Here is an 18,536-nt window from a genome sequence, read left to right on the forward strand (position 1 = left end):
ATATTTTTTTACACTTGAGAAAATTAAATTGTGTGTGTGTGTGTGTGTGTGTGTGTGTGTGTGTGTGTGTGTGTGTGTGTGTGTGTGTGTGTGTGTGTGTGTGTGTGTGTGTGTGTTTGGAGGTAGGAAGTGACGGCAAACACTGATTTAATTATACAAAGAAAATAAAAACATACGAGGAACTTTACGGTTGAAGATTAAAATTATGGATCGTGTCGTAATTTCGGTGAAGCTAAAAAGAAAATATAAACGGGGAAGTCACTGTTAGTATTATTATTTCTCTTCTACATTCTATAATTTTCTATTTAAACTGATTATGAACTTTTAGAATCCATGTTTTTTTTGTTGTGTTTTTGGTTGGAAAGTCGAAATAACCTTGATTGCGATTCTGATCTATCTCTTAAATGGCTTCAGTAATCAAGCCTTTCTAATATATAACTTGAGATTCGTTTATATTGTTTCTTTTTTTCTATTTACAGGAGAAGACAAAAGACAGTCGAAGGAGAGAATTTTCAGGGAGTGTCTGCTGAGGCAACATAACAATAACTACCACAACCACTACTACTACTACTACTACTACTGCTACTACTACTACTACTACTGCTACTACTACTACTACTACTACTACTACTACTACTATTGCTATTATGCTATTACTACTACTACTACTACTACATTTCTACTACTTATACTACAACGCTAATATAGTCTAATGAAACCCCCTACGAAGAGACATGAAACCACAGTAATCAACATAACGACCCCTTTCATTCCCTCCTACCAGCTCCTCCTCCTCCTCCCTAACCGGCAACCCTCACGCCAACGACGCCACACCACAAGAAAACACCAGAAAACAGCAGTCAGGGGTCACGGTATGAGACGCGCATCCCCTTGAAAACACACGCAATATTCACCCTTTAAATCCTGACCTTTGCAACGATCCTACCTTTCCGCTTCCTCCTCCTCCTCCTCCTCCTTCACCGGCGCCCCTAGGGAAGCCTCGCCAACAGCAGGTATAAAGCACAGCCGCACGGGGACAATCACCAAGGTTTTATGATAATATTTTCAGGACTTACTCTGAGTGGGTCGGGCCGTGGTCTCTGCGTCGTTCGAATCCGCTCCTTTGGCGATGACTTTGGCCGCGTCCTCCACCACGATGCAGCCTTTCGTGCCGCTGTCCAGGCTCGCCATGGCTGTAAATAGAAGAATGGAAAGTGGTTAACATACAAGCAGAAAAAGCAGTATACGGCATAAAAAGTGGGATAAATAGGAACGGTAAAGAGGAATCAAAGCAACAGAATGAAAAATAACGTGAAATAGAAAAAAAAAATGTAGAAGTAAAGCGAGGATTAATCACAGTAGATATAATGAAGAATAAGAATTGGCATATAGAGATTAGTACACAGTATGGTAGATAAGAATAAGGATAAGGAATGAAAGCAGCAGTATGATGGTAGACATGGTGAATAGAAATAAAAATAGAGAGGTTCAAGACCATATTTATGGGATAGTAAATAATGTAAAACGATGAATAAAAAAAATCGAATATAGATGTCAAAGAATCGTCAGTAACAAGGTGTGATAAATACGAAATATGGAGGTAAATGCGGTATAAAATAACGTTGAAAATGTATATATTAAAAGTGTTTATATACTCTGGAAAATATGGCCAGGAAAGGTGGCGAATTTCATATTTTATTTTTATTATTTTTTTTTGCTAAGGGGTAAGTTCTTTTTTTAATATTCTCTCACTTATTATTTTATTTGTTTATAGAGTTGAATATTCGTCCCGTATATCTTATTCTAATTAACTTATGCATTAATTCAAAAACTATCTTTCCTTTTCGGCTTCAGTATTTTCTTTTCTTTTGAGGCACTGAAACTTCTACTTCAAAATTTCCTTTCTTGTTTATTTTTATTTATTTCTTATCTTCAGCGCTATACTTAAATCTTGTCATCAGTCGTATTGTATCGCATTCATAGCTCAGGTTTGATGTGATAATTAAGTGAACATTGCATCGCTCTTCTTTTATAATCATCTTCCTCCCAATAAACCTTCGATCATCTTCCTTCCACTTCACCTCCAATCACTTTCCTCCCAATCCATTTCCCAATCACTTTTCTCCCATTTCACCTTCAATCATCTCTCCTATTCACCTCCAATCATCTTCCTTCCACTTCACCTTCAATCACTTTTCTCCAAATCCATCTTCTAGTCACCTTCCTTCCAATCCATCTCCCAATCACTTTTCCACCAGTCTCCTTCCTTCCAATCACCTTTCTCCCAACCAGTTTCCTTCAGTCACTTTCCAACCACTTTCCTCCCAATCCACTTCACACTCTCCTTCACCCTAATCCATCTCCCACCCCTATCTACCTTTTTATAACCTTGCTCCCAATCCACCTACCAATCCTCTTCCTCCCATTCCACCTCCAAACCCGTTCATCCCAATCACTTTCATCCTAATCCACTTTCCAATCCTTTTCCACCCAATCCGCACACGTGTCCTCCATCTCCGCTCCCCTTGCGAAGCCTCTCAGGTGTCCCGCAGGTCGGCCAATCAGAGGGGAAAGACCGCAGCCAGAAAACACCACAAATAATGAAATAAGTAGAGACCGCACAAATATCCCCGACGGATCGCTTTTGTTTTCTAGTTTCCTCTTTTATTATTATTTTTTATTATTATTTCTACTTTTGCTATTATTATTGTTATTACTGTTCTTTTTTTTTCTTATCCTTGTTATTCTTATCATGTTTCTACTTCTTCTTCTTCTTTTTCTTTTTTTCTTTGTCTTCTTTTTCTTTTCTTCTTCTTCTTCTTCTTCTTGTTCATCTTTTTCTTCTTCTTCTACTTCTTCTTCTTATCATCATTATTACTATATTATTATTTTTATTAACATTATTACTATTATTGTTTTATCATTTTTACTATTATTATTACTTTTATTAATGCGAGAGGGACTAGTTTTTATTTTGCTGCATGTGGTCATTATGTCATTTGTTTTTTTTCGCCTTCATATTGATTGCCTTCATTACTTTTTTTTTCCCTGATGCATTAAAAAATATATTCACATTGTTTTGCGAATTTCATTATAACGCGAGCGATGTGATGAAGCGCAATGAAACAAACACAAACACACAAACACACACACAAAAAAAAAACCTACATATATATTCTACCTCACTGTGGGCGAATATTGCTTTTGAAACGTTACAGTAATTCATATCCAACACATTTCATACATTTGTGGTTATCAATATATATTTTGTATAGACGGATGGAGTCACAATGGAGGAAACCCTATTATTGCCGTTATTACTGTTATTGTTTACGCTGTTTTTGGTGTTGACGGTGGTGTTAGTGTTAGTGGTGGTGTTGGTGGTGATAATAATGGTTGTGGTAGTGACGGTGTTTAGAAGGGCACTGGTGTTGTAGCTGGTGGTGGTGATGATGGTTGTTCGTGGTAGTGATGGTGGTGGTGGTGGTAAGGATGGTTGTGGAAGGGATAGCGACTGTGTAATTGTAGGGAAGGTGTTGTTAGTGTTGTTGTTATAGTTGTTGTTGTTGGTGGTGGTCATGGTGGTGTTGGTGGTGGGCATGGTGGTGTAGGTGGTGGTCATGGTGGTGGTGGTGGTGGTCATGGTGGTGTTGGTGGTCATGGTGGTGTTGGTGGTGGTCATGGTGGTGGTGTTGGTCATAGTGGTGGTCGTGGTGGTGGTGGTAGTGGTAGTGGTGGTGGTGGTAGTGGTAGTGGTGGTGGTTGGGGGGCTACTGGGGGGTGGGGGGCAGAGGGAAGCACCACCAACAGACTAATCTAAAGTCCCAAATCGAAAGTCCGTGAAGCCTTCCACCTCCCGCCCTGACCAGCGTGAAGCCTCTCTTTCCCTCTCTCCCTCTCCCTCTCCCTCTCTCTCTCTCTCTCTCTCTCTCTCAGCCTCACCCCAGCCATCCCCTACACGTAAGGACCACTTAGTTTAGGCGGCTCAAGCAGATTCCCGTCCTTGTCGCTCCGGAAGGCCTGTATATCGCCCTTTGTTGCCCCGTTACGTATTCAAGGGGAGACTTAGGAGGACAGATGCCAATTAAGTTTTCATGGCGAGTAGTTCAGCTTGTTATGCACGCCACCTAGTGAAGGAACCACGAAAAGAGCTTGTCCTTCACCTGTTCTTTACCTGTTTACTTGTTCCCCTCTTAGTCTCCTCCCTTCTAAAATCTGTCTTCTGTTTTTTTTTTCCTCCTCTCTCTCCCTTCATCTGTTCCTCTTACCCTTTCTTCTCCCTCCCAAAATCTGTCTTCTGTTCCGCTTTCCTTCCCTCTCTCCCTTCACCTGTTCCTCTTACCCTTTCTCCTCCCTTCCAAAATCTGTCTCCCTGTCTTTCCTTCGTCCCCTACCTACCTGTTTACTAACATTTCTCTCCCACACCTGTCCATATTTTCCCTCTCTTTTCCCTTGTACCTTTCTCCTCCCTTACTGTCCATCTGTCCAGCTCTCCCTCCATCTGTCTTTTCCTCCTTTCCTTCCTATATCCCCACTGTCCCTTCCCCTCCATTACCTATGCTTCTGTCCCTCTTTCTCCCAAATATATTAATCTATCCCTCTCTACTCTCTTACCTGTCAATTTGTTCCTCCCTCCCCTCTGATCGTCCTGTCCATTTACACCTTTCTCCTACCTTGCCTGTCTATCTATTCCTCTCTCTCTCACTTCACCTGTCTACCTCTCCCCTCCTCCTACTCCACCTGCCCTATCCTCTCTCTACCTGCCCACCAGTCCCCCCAGGTGTGTCTTATAAGGTTTTCGGGGGTCGGGTCCTGCAGGTGGGTGGCTTGTTCCCGTGGCAGGTAATTTGTCATCCTAATTGGGTTTATGTTCTCGTGTGTCTCGTGCTTTCATATTATTTGCTCAGCTGTCGAGTCTTAGTCTTTTTTCGGGCTGTAGTCATGTGGATTGTGTTTCTTACTTTTATATATTTTCCTGAGCTCCATTTTCTGACGTGATGAGATATTTGCAGTCGGGTGGGTTATTTTTCTTGCATTGATTTATATTATTAAGCTTATTTTTTTTAACGTGATAAGATTTTTGTAATTGGGTGGGTTATTTTTCTTGCTTTGATTTATATTATTAAGCTTATATTTTTTAACGTGATAAGATTTTTGTAATTGGGTGGATTCTTTCTTATTTTGATTTATTTCCTTTCGCTGATTTTTGTAACGTGATAAGATATTTGTAGTCGGGTGGATTATTTTTCTTGCTTTGATTTATATTATTAAGCTTATTTTTCTAACGTGATAAGATTTTTGTAATTGGGTGGATTCTTTCTTTTTTTTATTTATTTTCTTTCGGTGATTTTTGTAACGTGATAAGGTTTTGGGATGTAAAATTTAAGGTTTCTTCTAAATTCAATTCTTTCCACGTAATAAGGTTTTGGAATGGATGATAGAGGTTTCTGTCTAAGGTTACTGAGGCATATTCATGTTCATTTTTTTCCCATTCTTCTTTTGTTTGTCTGTTTCTCCTCTTTGTTTAGAATCGTTAGGGTAAATTTTCCTTTGCATTAATTTTGGGTCATCTCCTCCTCTCAGTGTTACTTCTAAGCTAAGCACGTGAGGAGAAGTATCCGTTTGATTTTCATTCTTCTGTTGGTCTTCATGATTTTAGTACAGTTCTTTATCTTATTTTTCTTTCCAATCCAGAGCTTTCAAAATGCTCAATCTTTACCTGACAATCTTCTCTTTTTTTTCTATTTTATTTTTATTTTTGATGCGCGAAGAAAATATTAAAGGATGTGTTTTCTCTGTCTTTCATCATAATCATCACCACCACCTCTCGCACCAGCACCACCGCCACCACCCTACCACCCTGCCACCCACCTCCACTACCCGCCCCCCCGAACCACTATCACCTGCACCTTCTAATTATGATGAGAGGACAACCATCTGTCAACACTGCTGAGCGAAGTCCAAACAAATCTCTTCGTCTCTCTCTCTCTCTCTCTCTCTCTCTCTCTCTCTCTTGTAATTCAGGATTTTAACGCAAGAGGAAATTGATGTGATGACCGAATTATGATGGAGAGGAAATTTTAACGTCTTAAGCAAATAATAATAATACAAAAAAGTCAGAGAACCAGTTTTTGTCGTGAAGTTTACATAATTCTACGTTTATGATACAGAGGTTACTACTACTATTACTACTACTACTACTACCAATAATAATAATGATAATAATTTCGACTGTCAGGTAAAGCCTCAAATCCTGTAGACGAACGCACCTGCTGTCCTTCAGGTAATCCCTATATCCTCCTCCTCCTCCTCCTCCTCCTCCTCCTCCTCCAAGTCGGACTCTCGAACTGCCAGCCTGTCAATCCTCCTTCCCTCGCTTCGTGTCCTTCCTTCCACTTCTTCCCTATCTCTCCTCGTACTCTTCCCTTCCTCTCTTCCTCTCTTCCTCCTCTTCTAGACCTCCCTTCCTATGTCCTTCTCGTCTTCCTCCTCTCTTTTCATCTCCCGCTCTCTTCTCCTCTTCTCGTCCTCCTTCCCTTCCTCCTCCTCATCCCTCTCTTCGTCCTGAGCTCCTGTTATGTCGAGGATTGCGTGGGAAGGAGCAGCTGCGACGAGGATGTTGCATGACAGACCTAAACCCTCTCGACCACGCCACACCTCTCCTCTCCCTCTCCCTCTCTCTCGCTCCCTCTCTCTCTCTCACACACACACACACACACACACACACACACACACACACACACACACACACACACACACACACACTCACACACAGACTCACACATACCAGAGCACTAAACCACTTCAGCCACTCACTCAGCGCTACCTAAAACACCTGGTCAAATTTTCTTCCGTGTATTTCCACCTGAACGGGAATTCGAGACTAACGCGAGTATTATCAAACGTTTGTGGCTCCTGTTACGAACGTTTTTTCAAGGCCAGAGAGGAGCTACGTAAGGTTGTCATCAGTGTTTTTTCCCCGTTCACTGCGCAGAAGCCTTCCACAACGATCGCCAGGCTCAGGAAACCAGCAATGGAAACCCTGACAACATCCGCGGGAGCCTTTGGAAATAGATGGACAAAGGCCTTACTTGGAGTTGAATAATATGGACTTACGTACAATCACAGGTAACGAGTGTTTGCCGCCAGGTGTTGGACAGGTAAGGCTGAAGCGGATGTTCTCTCTAAAATACCTTGACCTGAGAGTGGTCTTATGGTTTTCAATTGTTTGTACTTGAGTGTAGTTATGTAAAGGTGAATGTAAGTGAATCGAGAGGTAAGACAGATAGATACAGAGACACAGACGGAGAGATACAGAAACACAAAGATAACTAGAACCAGACAACCAAGAAAAACAAGGTAGAAAAGAAAGATTGACAAACAGAAAACCAGGAAAAAACACAAAACCAATATAGAAGAACAAAGATTGAAAGATGGAAAGCCAGGAAAACACAAAACCAATATAGAAAACAAATATGGAAAGAGAGAAAAGGAGGGAAACAAGAAAAGGGAAGGGAGGAGGACGAGAGAGGGCAGGTTGAGAGAAAATTAAGCAGAGAGAAAGAGAGGGAAAGAGAAGTGGAAAGTCGTGGCCGTGGCTGTGTGTGGAGAGGGAAAGGAGGAAGAAGGAGGAAGCAGGAGGAAGAAGCTGAAAAGTTCCCGAGTGACGACCATATTCCACTTTTGTTTCGGCTCCTAAATCCAACAAAAACCGTGGTGCTGGCGGTTCCCTGGCCCACCGAAGGACGAGAAGGAGGACGGGAAGCGATGGGGGCGAAGAAAACGAGAGAGAGGACGGCTGGGTGGCGGGATGGCAGGGGGGACTATGGAGTTTACAAAGTTTTCTCATCTAGACAACCGAAGACCCGCGGCCACATAACACGAAGAAATGAGACCAGCAGACCCTTCAAGACCCTTCATCACAGTATTCAGAGGCCCAGACGGAAGGAGCATTTTTTATATATATATCACAGAAGCGCTGAATCGTCACGAAAGAGAGAGGGAGAGAGAGGGTGTCTAAGGAGAACTTGAGAGAGAGAGGGAGGGAGAGGGAGAGCACACAGAGAGGGACGCAAACTCAAGGAGGAATATCTCGAGTTCCTGAAGAGTTTCGCTGACTGTTGGATATGTTGAAGGGGGGGAAAGGGGGGTGGGGGAAGCAGCGTGGATGAAAGGTAGTGTAGGAGTGAGTGTAAAAAGGGAGGGTCTGAGATTGAATATTTGTGGGGGGGGGAGTGAGTGTATGTGGGAGGGAGAGGAGGGAGCGGCGATGATTGAATGTGTGAAGAAAGTGATACGTGGAGAGGAAGTGAACGTGAGGATTTGGTGGAATGAATAGAAATAAGGTAAAATGAGAGAGGGGGAGAGGCAGACAGGCTACGATTTAGAACGTGAAAATAACGCAAAGGTAGACAAAGAGGAAGTGTGTGAATATTTGATGGAATGAATAGAAATATGAATAGAAATACGTATAATGAGAGAGGGTGAAAGAGAGGCTAAGATTCAGACCATGAAAATACTGTAAAAAAATAAGGATAAATAACATAATAAGGAAAATAATAATAAAACAACACATACACAATAAGACAAAAAACAACAACATAATGACTAGACAATAAGGAAGACAGGCTAAAATTTAATGTATTCAATAATAATAATAATAATAATAATAATAATAATAATAATAATAATAGCAATAACCTATACTTGAGATGTTTCTGGTTAAGTCAAATGGGCTAAAACAGAGGGAAATATGGTACGATTTCATAAGACAACGGGAAAGAGATGAACAAATACAACTGTGTAGGGAGAAGGCGATGAGAGCAATACCAATAAGAAACAAAGACTAAGGGAAGGAGGAATCACACTTGAGTATATACAAGTAAGCATAAGAGAGAGCCTGTAGAAGGAAGGGAAAGGCTGAGACAATGTAGGGACGAGGCAGTGAGAGCAATAACAAACAGGGAGAGAGAAGGGATAAGTCACATTGGAGTATATACAGGTAAGGTTATGAGAGACAATAGAAGAGAAGGCGAGGCAAAGACTATTACAAACAAGAGACTAAGAACCGTAGAGGGAAGAGTAATATCAAACAAGGAGAGAGAGATAGAAGGAGCGATAGGAGTCACCATGAAGTATATACAGGTAACGTTATGAGAGACTAGGGGCAGGTAAGACTGAGAGTTCAAGAGACAGAAGAATCACCCAACCACGAATCAGAAAGCAGAGAGGGTGAGTGAATGCATGGATTGCTGAGGCGGCTTTTAGAGTTGAGAGTCAGGAATCGAGTGAGTGGAGTGAGAGGTCTGAGAAGCTAAGGTGATGCGAGGGAAAGGTGAGGAGGGCAGACATCAGGTGGGAGGGTCATTAAGTACAAGAGGTGAGGGGCAGGTAAGGGAGTGGAGTGAGGGAAGAATGGAGGAAGTGGAGAGGGTCAGTAGTTTCATGAGTGGTGAGGCTTAGGTGTGAGAGTTAAGGAAGGGAGGAGGTGAGTGGATAGAGGAATGAGAGGATGGCAATGAGAAAAGGGAGAAAGTGAAGGAGGAGAGAGAGTGGAGAAAGAGAAAGAGGAATGAGAGGATGATGATGTGAGGAGAGAAAAGGGAGAAAGAAAAGGGAAAGAAAGTGGAGAAATAAAGGTAAGAGGAATGAGAGGATAACGATGTGAGGAGAGAAAAGGGAGAAAGGGAGAGAAAGTGGAGAAAGAGAGGGCAGAGGAATGAGTGGAAACGATGTGAGAAGGAGAGAAGTAGAGAAAGGGAGGGGAAAAAACGTGCAGGAAAAAAAAGTGAAGAAGGACGGAAAGAGATGCACAAGGAATCCAAAAAAACTAACAAAACTAAATACAAACTAAGTGAAGGTAATACTGGGGGCATAAACTACAGCTGGTGGCGGCGGTGCTCAAATCCGTCACACTAAACCCAACACCAAACTAACCAACAAACTAACTAACTAACAAAATAACCAAGTCAGGATACAACATGGATTTCCGTAATGGACAAAACCTGGATATAATAATAGTAATAATTCCGAGCACATAACCCAAACCGACACGATATTAACGAACAAATAAATTTAACTAGAGCCAGGACGCTACAACATTGATTCCAGCGATGCATAAAAGGGCGATGTGTGTATATATAATTCCCGGGGCATAAATTCCGGAAAAGTATATAATGGACGCAGAGCAATTAACACGGGCTCTTTCACGGCTGCTGACATTTAAAAACAAGGTCACGGAAACGAAACGACTTCAATCCAGGTCACCTCCCCCCTCCCCCCCCCCCCACACACACCTGCACGCACGCACACACACACACACACCTGAAGTCATTAGTGCGAGATAAAATCAGAAGACCTTAATGCAAGTGTGTGTGTGTCTGTGTGTGTGTGTTTAGGTGTGTGTGTTTGTGTGGGCGTAGAAGGAACGAGGCAAGGAGGAGGTTAGAATGAATTTAATGAAGGAGGAAAAAAATATGGCGAGAATGAGGAGGAGGAGGAGGAAGAGGAGGAGGAAGAGGAGGAGGAAGAGGAGAAGGAGGAGGAAAAGCAAGAAAGGGAGGAAACTTGGAAGGAGAAGAACAGGAAAAAAAGAGGGAGAGGAAACACATGATAATAAAGGAGAGAAAATGAACAATCTTTCCCATACGAAGTTTATAAAAAATAACGTAATTTTAAATAAAAAAGAAATGATTTTAAAATGTACTGCAGTATGTGTGTGGCGGGGAGGGGGAGAGGGAGATAATAGATAGATAGATTGTTAGATAGACAGACATTGATTGATGGATAGACAGAAAGCACCCAAAACATCATCTAATCAAGCCAAGGATAACAGGAATAGTCAAATAGTCAGTTCTCTCTTCATTATCAATCTCCATCACACCATCACTTCGCTCTACGGCAAGAAGCAGCGTGACTCAAGCTTATTAAGGACCCACAAGAAGGACCAGCAGCAGCACGTCCTCGTCCTTCCCCGCCGGTCCTACACTGACGTTGATCACAAGAGCTGCGGGAGGCAATCACATTCAAACTCAATTCCCGCATTGATTATCGCTGCTGGAGGCCGCGCGGGGTACAAGGCGCCTTCCTAGTGTTGTCCTGTGCCACCTTCGAGCTTGGGAAGGAGAAAATATCCACGTGTGTTCATTACCTGGGCCTGAAGGTGTTTGGAGGGTACGTGTGTTAAGGAAGGGAAGAGGGGCGGCCAGAAGGGAAAATAAGAAGGTTAAACGAAAAGAAGGAAGAAGAAAAAGGGGAGAGGGGGTGACATAAGGAAAAATGACGTCAAAGAAAGAAGGAGAAGCAGGAAAATAGGGATGTTGAATGATAAGAATGAATGAAGAAGGGGAGAGGGGCGGATATAAGGGAAAATAAGGAGGTTAAACGAAAAGGAGGAAGAAGAAAAAGGGGAAAGGGGTTGACATAAGGAAAAATGACGCCAAAGAAAGAAGGAAAAGCAGGAAAATAGGGATGTTGAATGATAAGAATGAATGAAGAAGGGGAGAGGGGCGGTTATAAGGGAAAATAAGGACGTTAAACGAAGAGAGGAAAGAAGAGGAAGGGGAGAGCGTCGGCCTGGCTCGGCATTCTCCTCTTACTGCTGCGAAAACAATTATAAGTTGAGGCCGGGCCGGTGGAAGCCTGGGGGAAGGAGGAGGCGAGAAAAGAGGAGTGGATAATGAAGAAGACGAGGCGGGCCGGAGACGAGGCGACGCGCGGGACTCTGCGTCTTTATTACGTTATCGTCTAACAAAGGCAATGACTCGTCTTTGAAACATGATTAGGTGGGCTCGCCTTTCCGTCTCCCTCCTCCTCCTCCGCCGCCTCCTCTCTCTTTGCTTCTCTCGCCCGCCTCGCTGACTCAGTCATTCGCCTTTTTCCTTCCTTCTCTTCCTTGTTCCTTCCTCGACGCCCTTCCCCTGACCCTCTTTCCTTCTTTAGAAACGACGTCCCTCCACTCGCGTTTTCAAGACCTGAATCTCTTTACCGCCTTCACAGCGGACAATGACTTCCTGTGGTAGCATTCGTCTGCATGTTCGGTATGTATATGTAGTATGTATATACATTATCTTCCTTCATAATCATCAAATGTCTAGAACATATATGCTCGGAACTGGATCCCAGAGTAAAATGAATCAAGATATTAGTGTAAGACATGTTCGCAATAATACAGATGCATTCCGTGAACAAGGAAAGGAGGGAGGGGGAGGGATGAGGGGGGAGGAGTAACTTAAGCCAGCCTCCACCCCATTACATCTGGCCTGTAATGCGTTTAATTAATCAGACTAATGCCTCGGTGCACGGCGCCGGCAAATGTCTTGCTGCACACTCGCGTTTAATGGAAGTATTCAATGTGATGTTAATTAATTCAAATTAAAACGCAATAACGTCACCGTCGGACATGACGAATAACAAATTACCGTGACGGCGGCAAAGGTGCGCCGATAAATCACGTTTATGAGTGGCCCGCTAAATGACTGTTTGCTCGCTGCCCCGCGCTAATCACCCTCCCGAGCCCCGCCCCGCCCCGCCCACCCAGCATTTTCCTAATCTCTCTACGGGTCCCTGAATGAAGACACTCGGGTGTAGCTTCGGAATTAACCACGGGGTGTTCTGGAAAATACTCTCGTTGTGATTCCCACTTAAAACTACCTCATATGACGCCTCCTAGAACAAAACTATCCTAACCTAACCTTACCTAACCTGCCGTGTTCAAGAGAGATAGGGAGTGCGCGCCCCGCCAGCACCTTCACGGGGACACGGCGGGACAGCGAGCCGAGGATACAGTCCCCGCCATGAACAGTCCCTTGGTGCTGGAAGTGTTGCGTGCCTCGTCAAGTGGCGGGATATTGAGGTAAGTCTAATATTCTGCATCAGTGCTAAGGAGACACAACGTTAAGTCCTACACCACGAGAATTTCCAGTGGTAGGAGAATTGTGTCCTTCCGGTGCTCAGTATCTTTGTGTCTTGCTGTCTCTCATACTGCCCTTCCTTATTTTCGAATAATACTGTGAGCGTGTCGTGTCTACTCTCCTTTATGTTTCGCGCCAGTGCTGGGAGCTTAGTAATATCCTGTGTCGCTTCTCAGAACTTCGGGTGTTGCCTACGTCAGCACAGAGCCAAGACTGCAATTGTGTTTTATTTTACAGAAAGGAGGCAGCTCAAGGGCGATATGAAAGTGGACACAAAATAGACCGCTGGCGCTGCTCCTGCGAATAGATGAGAGAGTAGCCGAAAGAGGGTCGAAATTGAATGGAGAAGTGACGTTATGCTCCCCTCCTGAAAGCGTTGTCATAAGCAGGAGGAAATACAGACAATGGGCCTCGTTAAATTTAGTCAAAAGTGCCGCTTCAAAGACGATATTATGACACGCAACTCAACACAACACCATCAAAAACGCTCCCAACTCAACTTAATATCACTGAACGCAAACAACACAAATCAAAAGCATCGAAAACACACTCAACTCACCTCAACAGCTTCTAAAACAAGCAACACACACACGCAACGCAACTCAAAACATTAAACACACACGCAGCACATCAGCAACACACATACCCAACTCAAAATCAACTCAAGACCCCCGAACACTCACCAGCGAAGTAGGCGACGAGGGCGGTGAGGATGGCGCACAGGACGATGAGGCCGATTGAGGTGCACTTCCACGAGCACCTCTCCCGCCACGTCTTGCCCAGGTGGAGGCCGCGCCCGGAGAAGGAGGCGGCGGAACCCAGCGCCAAGTCATTCCGAACAGCGGGCAGCGTCAGGGGGCCGCCGCCGGGTGCGATGGAACCCTTCTGAGAGCCGAGCGTTCCCAGCAGCCTGAAGGTAAGAAGGGAAGGAACGGTTAGAGAAGGGAAGGAAAGGAAAGGGTTGGGAAAGGAAGAGAAGGGAAGGAAAGCGTTGGGAAGGGAAGAGATGGGAAGGAAATGGATGGGATGGGATGGGATGGCATGGGAATGGAATGGAATGGAAGGAAAGGGTTGGAAAAGTTAGGGAAGGGAAAGGAAGGGAAGGAAAGGGATGGGATGGCATGGGAAGAGAAGGAAAGGGAAGGGAATGGAATGGAAGGGAAGGGAAGAGAAGGGAAGGTTAGAGAAGGGTTGGGGAGGAAGGGAAGGGAAGGTTAGGGAAGGGAAGGGAAGGGAAGGGAAGGGAAGGGAAGGGAAGGTTAGGGAAGGGAAGGAAAGGAATGGAATGGCATGGGTAGGCAATGGAAAGGAAGGGAAGGGAAGGGAAGGGAAGGGAAGGGAAGGAAAGGCAAAGGAAAGGAAGGGAAGGCCTGGGAAGGTTTCAAAGAGAAGGGAATGAAAGGGATGGGATGGCACGGGATGGTACGGAGAGGGAAGGGAGGGAAGGAAAGGGAAGGTTAGAGAATGCTATGAACGGAAAGTGAAGGAAAGGGAACGGAAAGGAAGGGCGGGGAGAGAAGGGAAGGAAAGGAAAGGGAAGGGTTGCGAAGGGGAGGGAAGGAAAGAGACGGTTAGGGTTAAGCTATGAATGTGCAATATTAGGGTATAAGGTGTTCGCTACTTCTCTTTAATATTATACATGTACTGATGCGTCTTCCTTTTGAATAATAATGGTTGCCTGGAGGAGGACGGAAAGGGGTGAAGGCAACATAGGGAGGAAGATACGAGGGAAGAAAATAACAAAGGAAGGAAGGAAGGACGGAAGGAAAGAAGGAAGGAAGGAGGGAGAAAAGGTACATTTGGAGGGAGATGTGAGGGATTAACTGAAAGAAGGAATGAATGAGGGAAAGGAGGAAAGAGAAAGAATACCAGGAAAAGAGATATGAGGGAAGAAATGAAAGAAAGAAGGGAGGAACGAGAAGGAACGAGAAGGGAGTAAGGAAAGGAGAGGAATGAATGTACAAAGGAAGGAAAGGGATAGGAGACAATGCTGAGAAGAAAGATAAGAGATGAAAAGCCGTGGATAAGAAAATGAAGGAAAATGGAGAAAAAAGGAAAGGAAGGGAACCAAATGAGATGAAAGGAAGGACAAGGGACGAAAGGAAAAGAGGAGATACAGAAAAGAGGATAAGTGGAGCAGAAGAAAGAGAAAGGAAAATGAAAAGAAGGGAAGGATAAGGGTGACCTCTCTACTACTACTACTACTACTACTAACACTACTACTACTAATATAACAACCACTACTACTATTCGTGATAATTTTGGTGAAAGTCGCGAGTGTGAGGGAGTTGAGGGAGAAGTTAGGACGAAGTTGGGTAATGAATATATTGTTGGGAGCGACAACCACAATGGGGAGAGCCTTCCTTTGGGCGAGTTTAGGGGCCTATCGGATAGTGATATACCTAGGCCGACCCCCTCCCTGGTCTGCCTTCCCCCTGGCTTGGTCTGGTCTGGTCTCCTTGATTTGGTTTAATTTGGTCTAGTTTAGTGATTATTTTTACAGTAAGGAATGCAGTTCGAGAAAAAAAAAGAATAAAGAAAAAAACGCTGGTCTGGTTAAGGTCTGGTCTTATTTTGGTCTGGTTTGCCTCTTGTAGTTTCTTGTGTCGTGGTCTATTATATATTTTTTCCTATCCTTCCTTTTATTTCACTTTAATTTCCTTTATAGACCTTCTTTCCGTATTCTTTCTCCCCTTTTCTAAAATGAATCCACTCACAGCCGCCTTCATAGTCTTAAAACACCCCCACTACCTGTTCTCTCTCTCTCTCTCTCTCTCTCTCTCTCTCTCTCTCAGACACAAGAACACCGCTAAGGCTTAAGAGGAGAAAAAGTTGCAAAAGTCTGCCCTTAATCGCAGCTTCCCACACTCTCGGAAGCCCTCGTCCTCTCTTCGACAACGGACTTCGATGAAAAAGGAACTCCCTGACATCGAACCTTCCGGGGACAAGAGAAAGGGAAGAAGAGCGCATTCCACGAGGTCGGTAAACACTCGAAGCCAAGGAAGGCGACACCGAAGGAGGTTCAAGTGAGTCCTTCAGCGCCCCCCGACGGGAAAACATAAAAGAAGGGAGGGGGGAGAAGGACAAAGGAGGAGGAGGTACAAAAAGTGGATCAATTTGGAGGGTGCGAAAATAATGTGTTGGAGGTGGTGATGATTAATTTGCTGTGTGTTGTGGTGGATAGATAGACAGAGATAGACAGATAGATAGAGAGAGAGGGAGAGCAAGAGAGCACTGGTTAAAATAATAGGGAAGGGTAAGGAAAAAATGAAGGAAAAAAGGGGAAAAAATACAAAAACTGGAAAAAAAGTTAGATGGGATGGGCAAAACAAGGGGAAAAAAGGAGGAGAAAGAAGAGGGGAAACTAAAAAAAATGAAGTTAAAAGTGAAATAAAAAAAAGAGAGTCGGGGGAGAGGCATGGAGGGAAGGAGGAAGGCATGTTGGGCGCGGAAGGGGAGAAGAATATGGAGGAAAAGGGATTTATAGAGGGAGATGGACGGAGAGGAAGGAGGGGAGCGAGATAATAAAAGGAGGAAATTATGGATGGGGAAAAAGTTACGGAGGGATGGAGGGAAAAAAAAATATGATAGGGAAGGAGGGACGGAGGGAGGGTGAAGGGAGAGAGGGGAAGGGACGAGGCTGAGACGTGGAAAAGAAACGAAAAGAGGAACGAGGAATGACAGAAGAAAATGAAAGAAGAATGGGAAGGAAAGAAAAATGATAGAAGAGGAGAGAGGAATGGAAGAGGATGAGGCAGGGAAAGGAAATGAAAGCAGAAAAGAGAGGAATGACAGAAGAAAATGAAAGAAGGAGAGAGGAAAGGAAGAGACTGAGGCAGGGAAAGGAAAGGAAAATAGAGAAGAGAGGAATGATAAAATAAAATGAATCTAAAGAATGAGAAAGAAAGAGAAATGATAGAAGAGGGGGGAGGAATGGAAGAGACTGAGGCAGGGAAAGGAAGGAAGAGGAGAGAGGAATGATAGAAGATAATGATAGAAAAATTAAAAGAAAAAGAAATGACAGAAGAGGAGACAGGAATGGAAGGAAGGAAGAAAAGGTAAGATGAGGAAGGAGATAAAGGATAAATAGAGTTACAGTGACATAGAAATAGTGATGATATGGATGAGAAGGAAAATGGCGTAATGAAATGAGAAAAAAATAGAGGTAAGGAATGAGGGAAATGGAGAATATGGAGAAAGAAAGGGAAAGCCATGGAAAGGAGAGGAAGGAAAGGAAAGGAAAGGAAAGGAAAGGGAAGGAAAGGGAAGGGAAGGGAAGGGAAGGAAAGGAAAGGGAAGGGAAGGAAAGGAAAGGAAAGGGAAGGACATGGAATAGAAGGGAAGAGAAGGGAAGGGAAAGGAAGGGAAGGGAAGGGAAGGGAAGGAAAAGGAAGGGAAGGGAAGGGAAGGGAAAGGAAGGGGAGGGAAGGGAAGGGAAGGGAAGGGAAGGGAATGGAAAGGAAGGGGATGGAAAGAAAGGGAAGGGAAAGGAAGGGACGGGATGGGAAGGACATGGAAGGGAAGAGAAGGGAAGAGAAGGGAAGGGAAGGGAAGGGAAAGGAAGGAAAGGGAAGTAGCGATACGGAGTAAAGAAAGAGGAAGAAAGAGAGAAAGGTAGAGGGAGAGAAATGCAAAGTATAGAAGAGTCAGAGGAAAGGGAAGGAAAAGGCAAATAGCGATATGGGCAGAGGGAAATGGGAGGGATAGGGAGGGAGGGAAAGGGAAGCGGCGGGGAGGGAGGAAAGGGGTGATAAAGTGACCTGATCACCCCAAATGGCCTCTGATAGCCTAATATGGGAAGCTGCCGCGAGTAATTCAATTATGAAGATGGCCATAGAATGTTAATCACAGCGACCATGGCGGTTAGCGGTGTGGAGGCCCCCCCCCTCTTAGCTCCCCCCTCCCCCGACACGTACTACCATTGCTACAAACACTATCACCATCACCACGACTACCACCATCACTACCAACATTGCCATCACCTGAAACACAACCATATCCACCACCATGACTAAGGACACGACCACAACCACCTTTACCCAATCATTCATTACTACCACCACCACCACCACTACAACCACCACCACCAATGTCATCACCTGCAACACCAAGACCAGGAATACCGTTTTTTTTATCCATTATCACCACCAACCTATCCTCTACCATCGCTAGTATCACCATCATCACCACCAACCTATCCTCTACCATCGCTAGTATCACCATCATCACCACCAACCTATCCTCTACCATCGCTTGTATCACCATCATCACCACCAACCTATCCTCTACCATCGCTTGTATCACCACCATCACCACCAACCTATCCTCTACCATCGCTTGTATCACCATCATCACCACCAACCTATCCTCTACCATCGCTTGTATCACCACCATCACCACCAACCTATCCTCTACCATCGCTTGTATCACCATCATCACCACCAACCTATCCTCTACCATCGCTAGTATCACCATCATCACCACCAACCTATCCTCTACCATCGCTTGTATCACCATCATCACCACCGCCACTTTTGTCAACACTGTCATCACCAGGGTCACCATCACCACTGCCATTATCGCACACACTACCACAAGCAAAAAAAAAGAGAATAGTTAATATGA

At 44.2% G+C, this 18,536-nt stretch overlaps 1 protein-coding gene across 6 annotated transcripts in view; it reads right to left on the reverse strand.

Annotated features, from left to right (window-relative positions):
• Positions 1-18,536, reverse strand: part of LOC127000431 (teneurin-a-like) — a 382,877-nt gene that overhangs the window by 183,870 nt on the left and 180,471 nt on the right. For all 6 annotated transcript variants that reach the window (XM_050864152.1, XM_050864150.1, XM_050864149.1 and 3 more), the window contains 2 exons: positions 13,595-13,821; positions 1,077-1,193 (listed from right to left, as the gene is read on the reverse strand). In XM_050864152.1, coding sequence (XP_050720109.1) covers positions 1,077-1,193; positions 13,595-13,821 — 344 coding nt within the window. The remainder of the gene's footprint in view (positions 1-1,076; positions 1,194-13,594; positions 13,822-18,536) is intronic.

Source organism: Eriocheir sinensis, chromosome 18, assembly GCF_024679095.1.
Source record: "Eriocheir sinensis breed Jianghai 21 chromosome 18, ASM2467909v1, whole genome shotgun sequence".
Classification (NCBI taxonomy): domain Eukaryota; kingdom Metazoa; phylum Arthropoda; class Malacostraca; order Decapoda; family Varunidae; genus Eriocheir; species Eriocheir sinensis.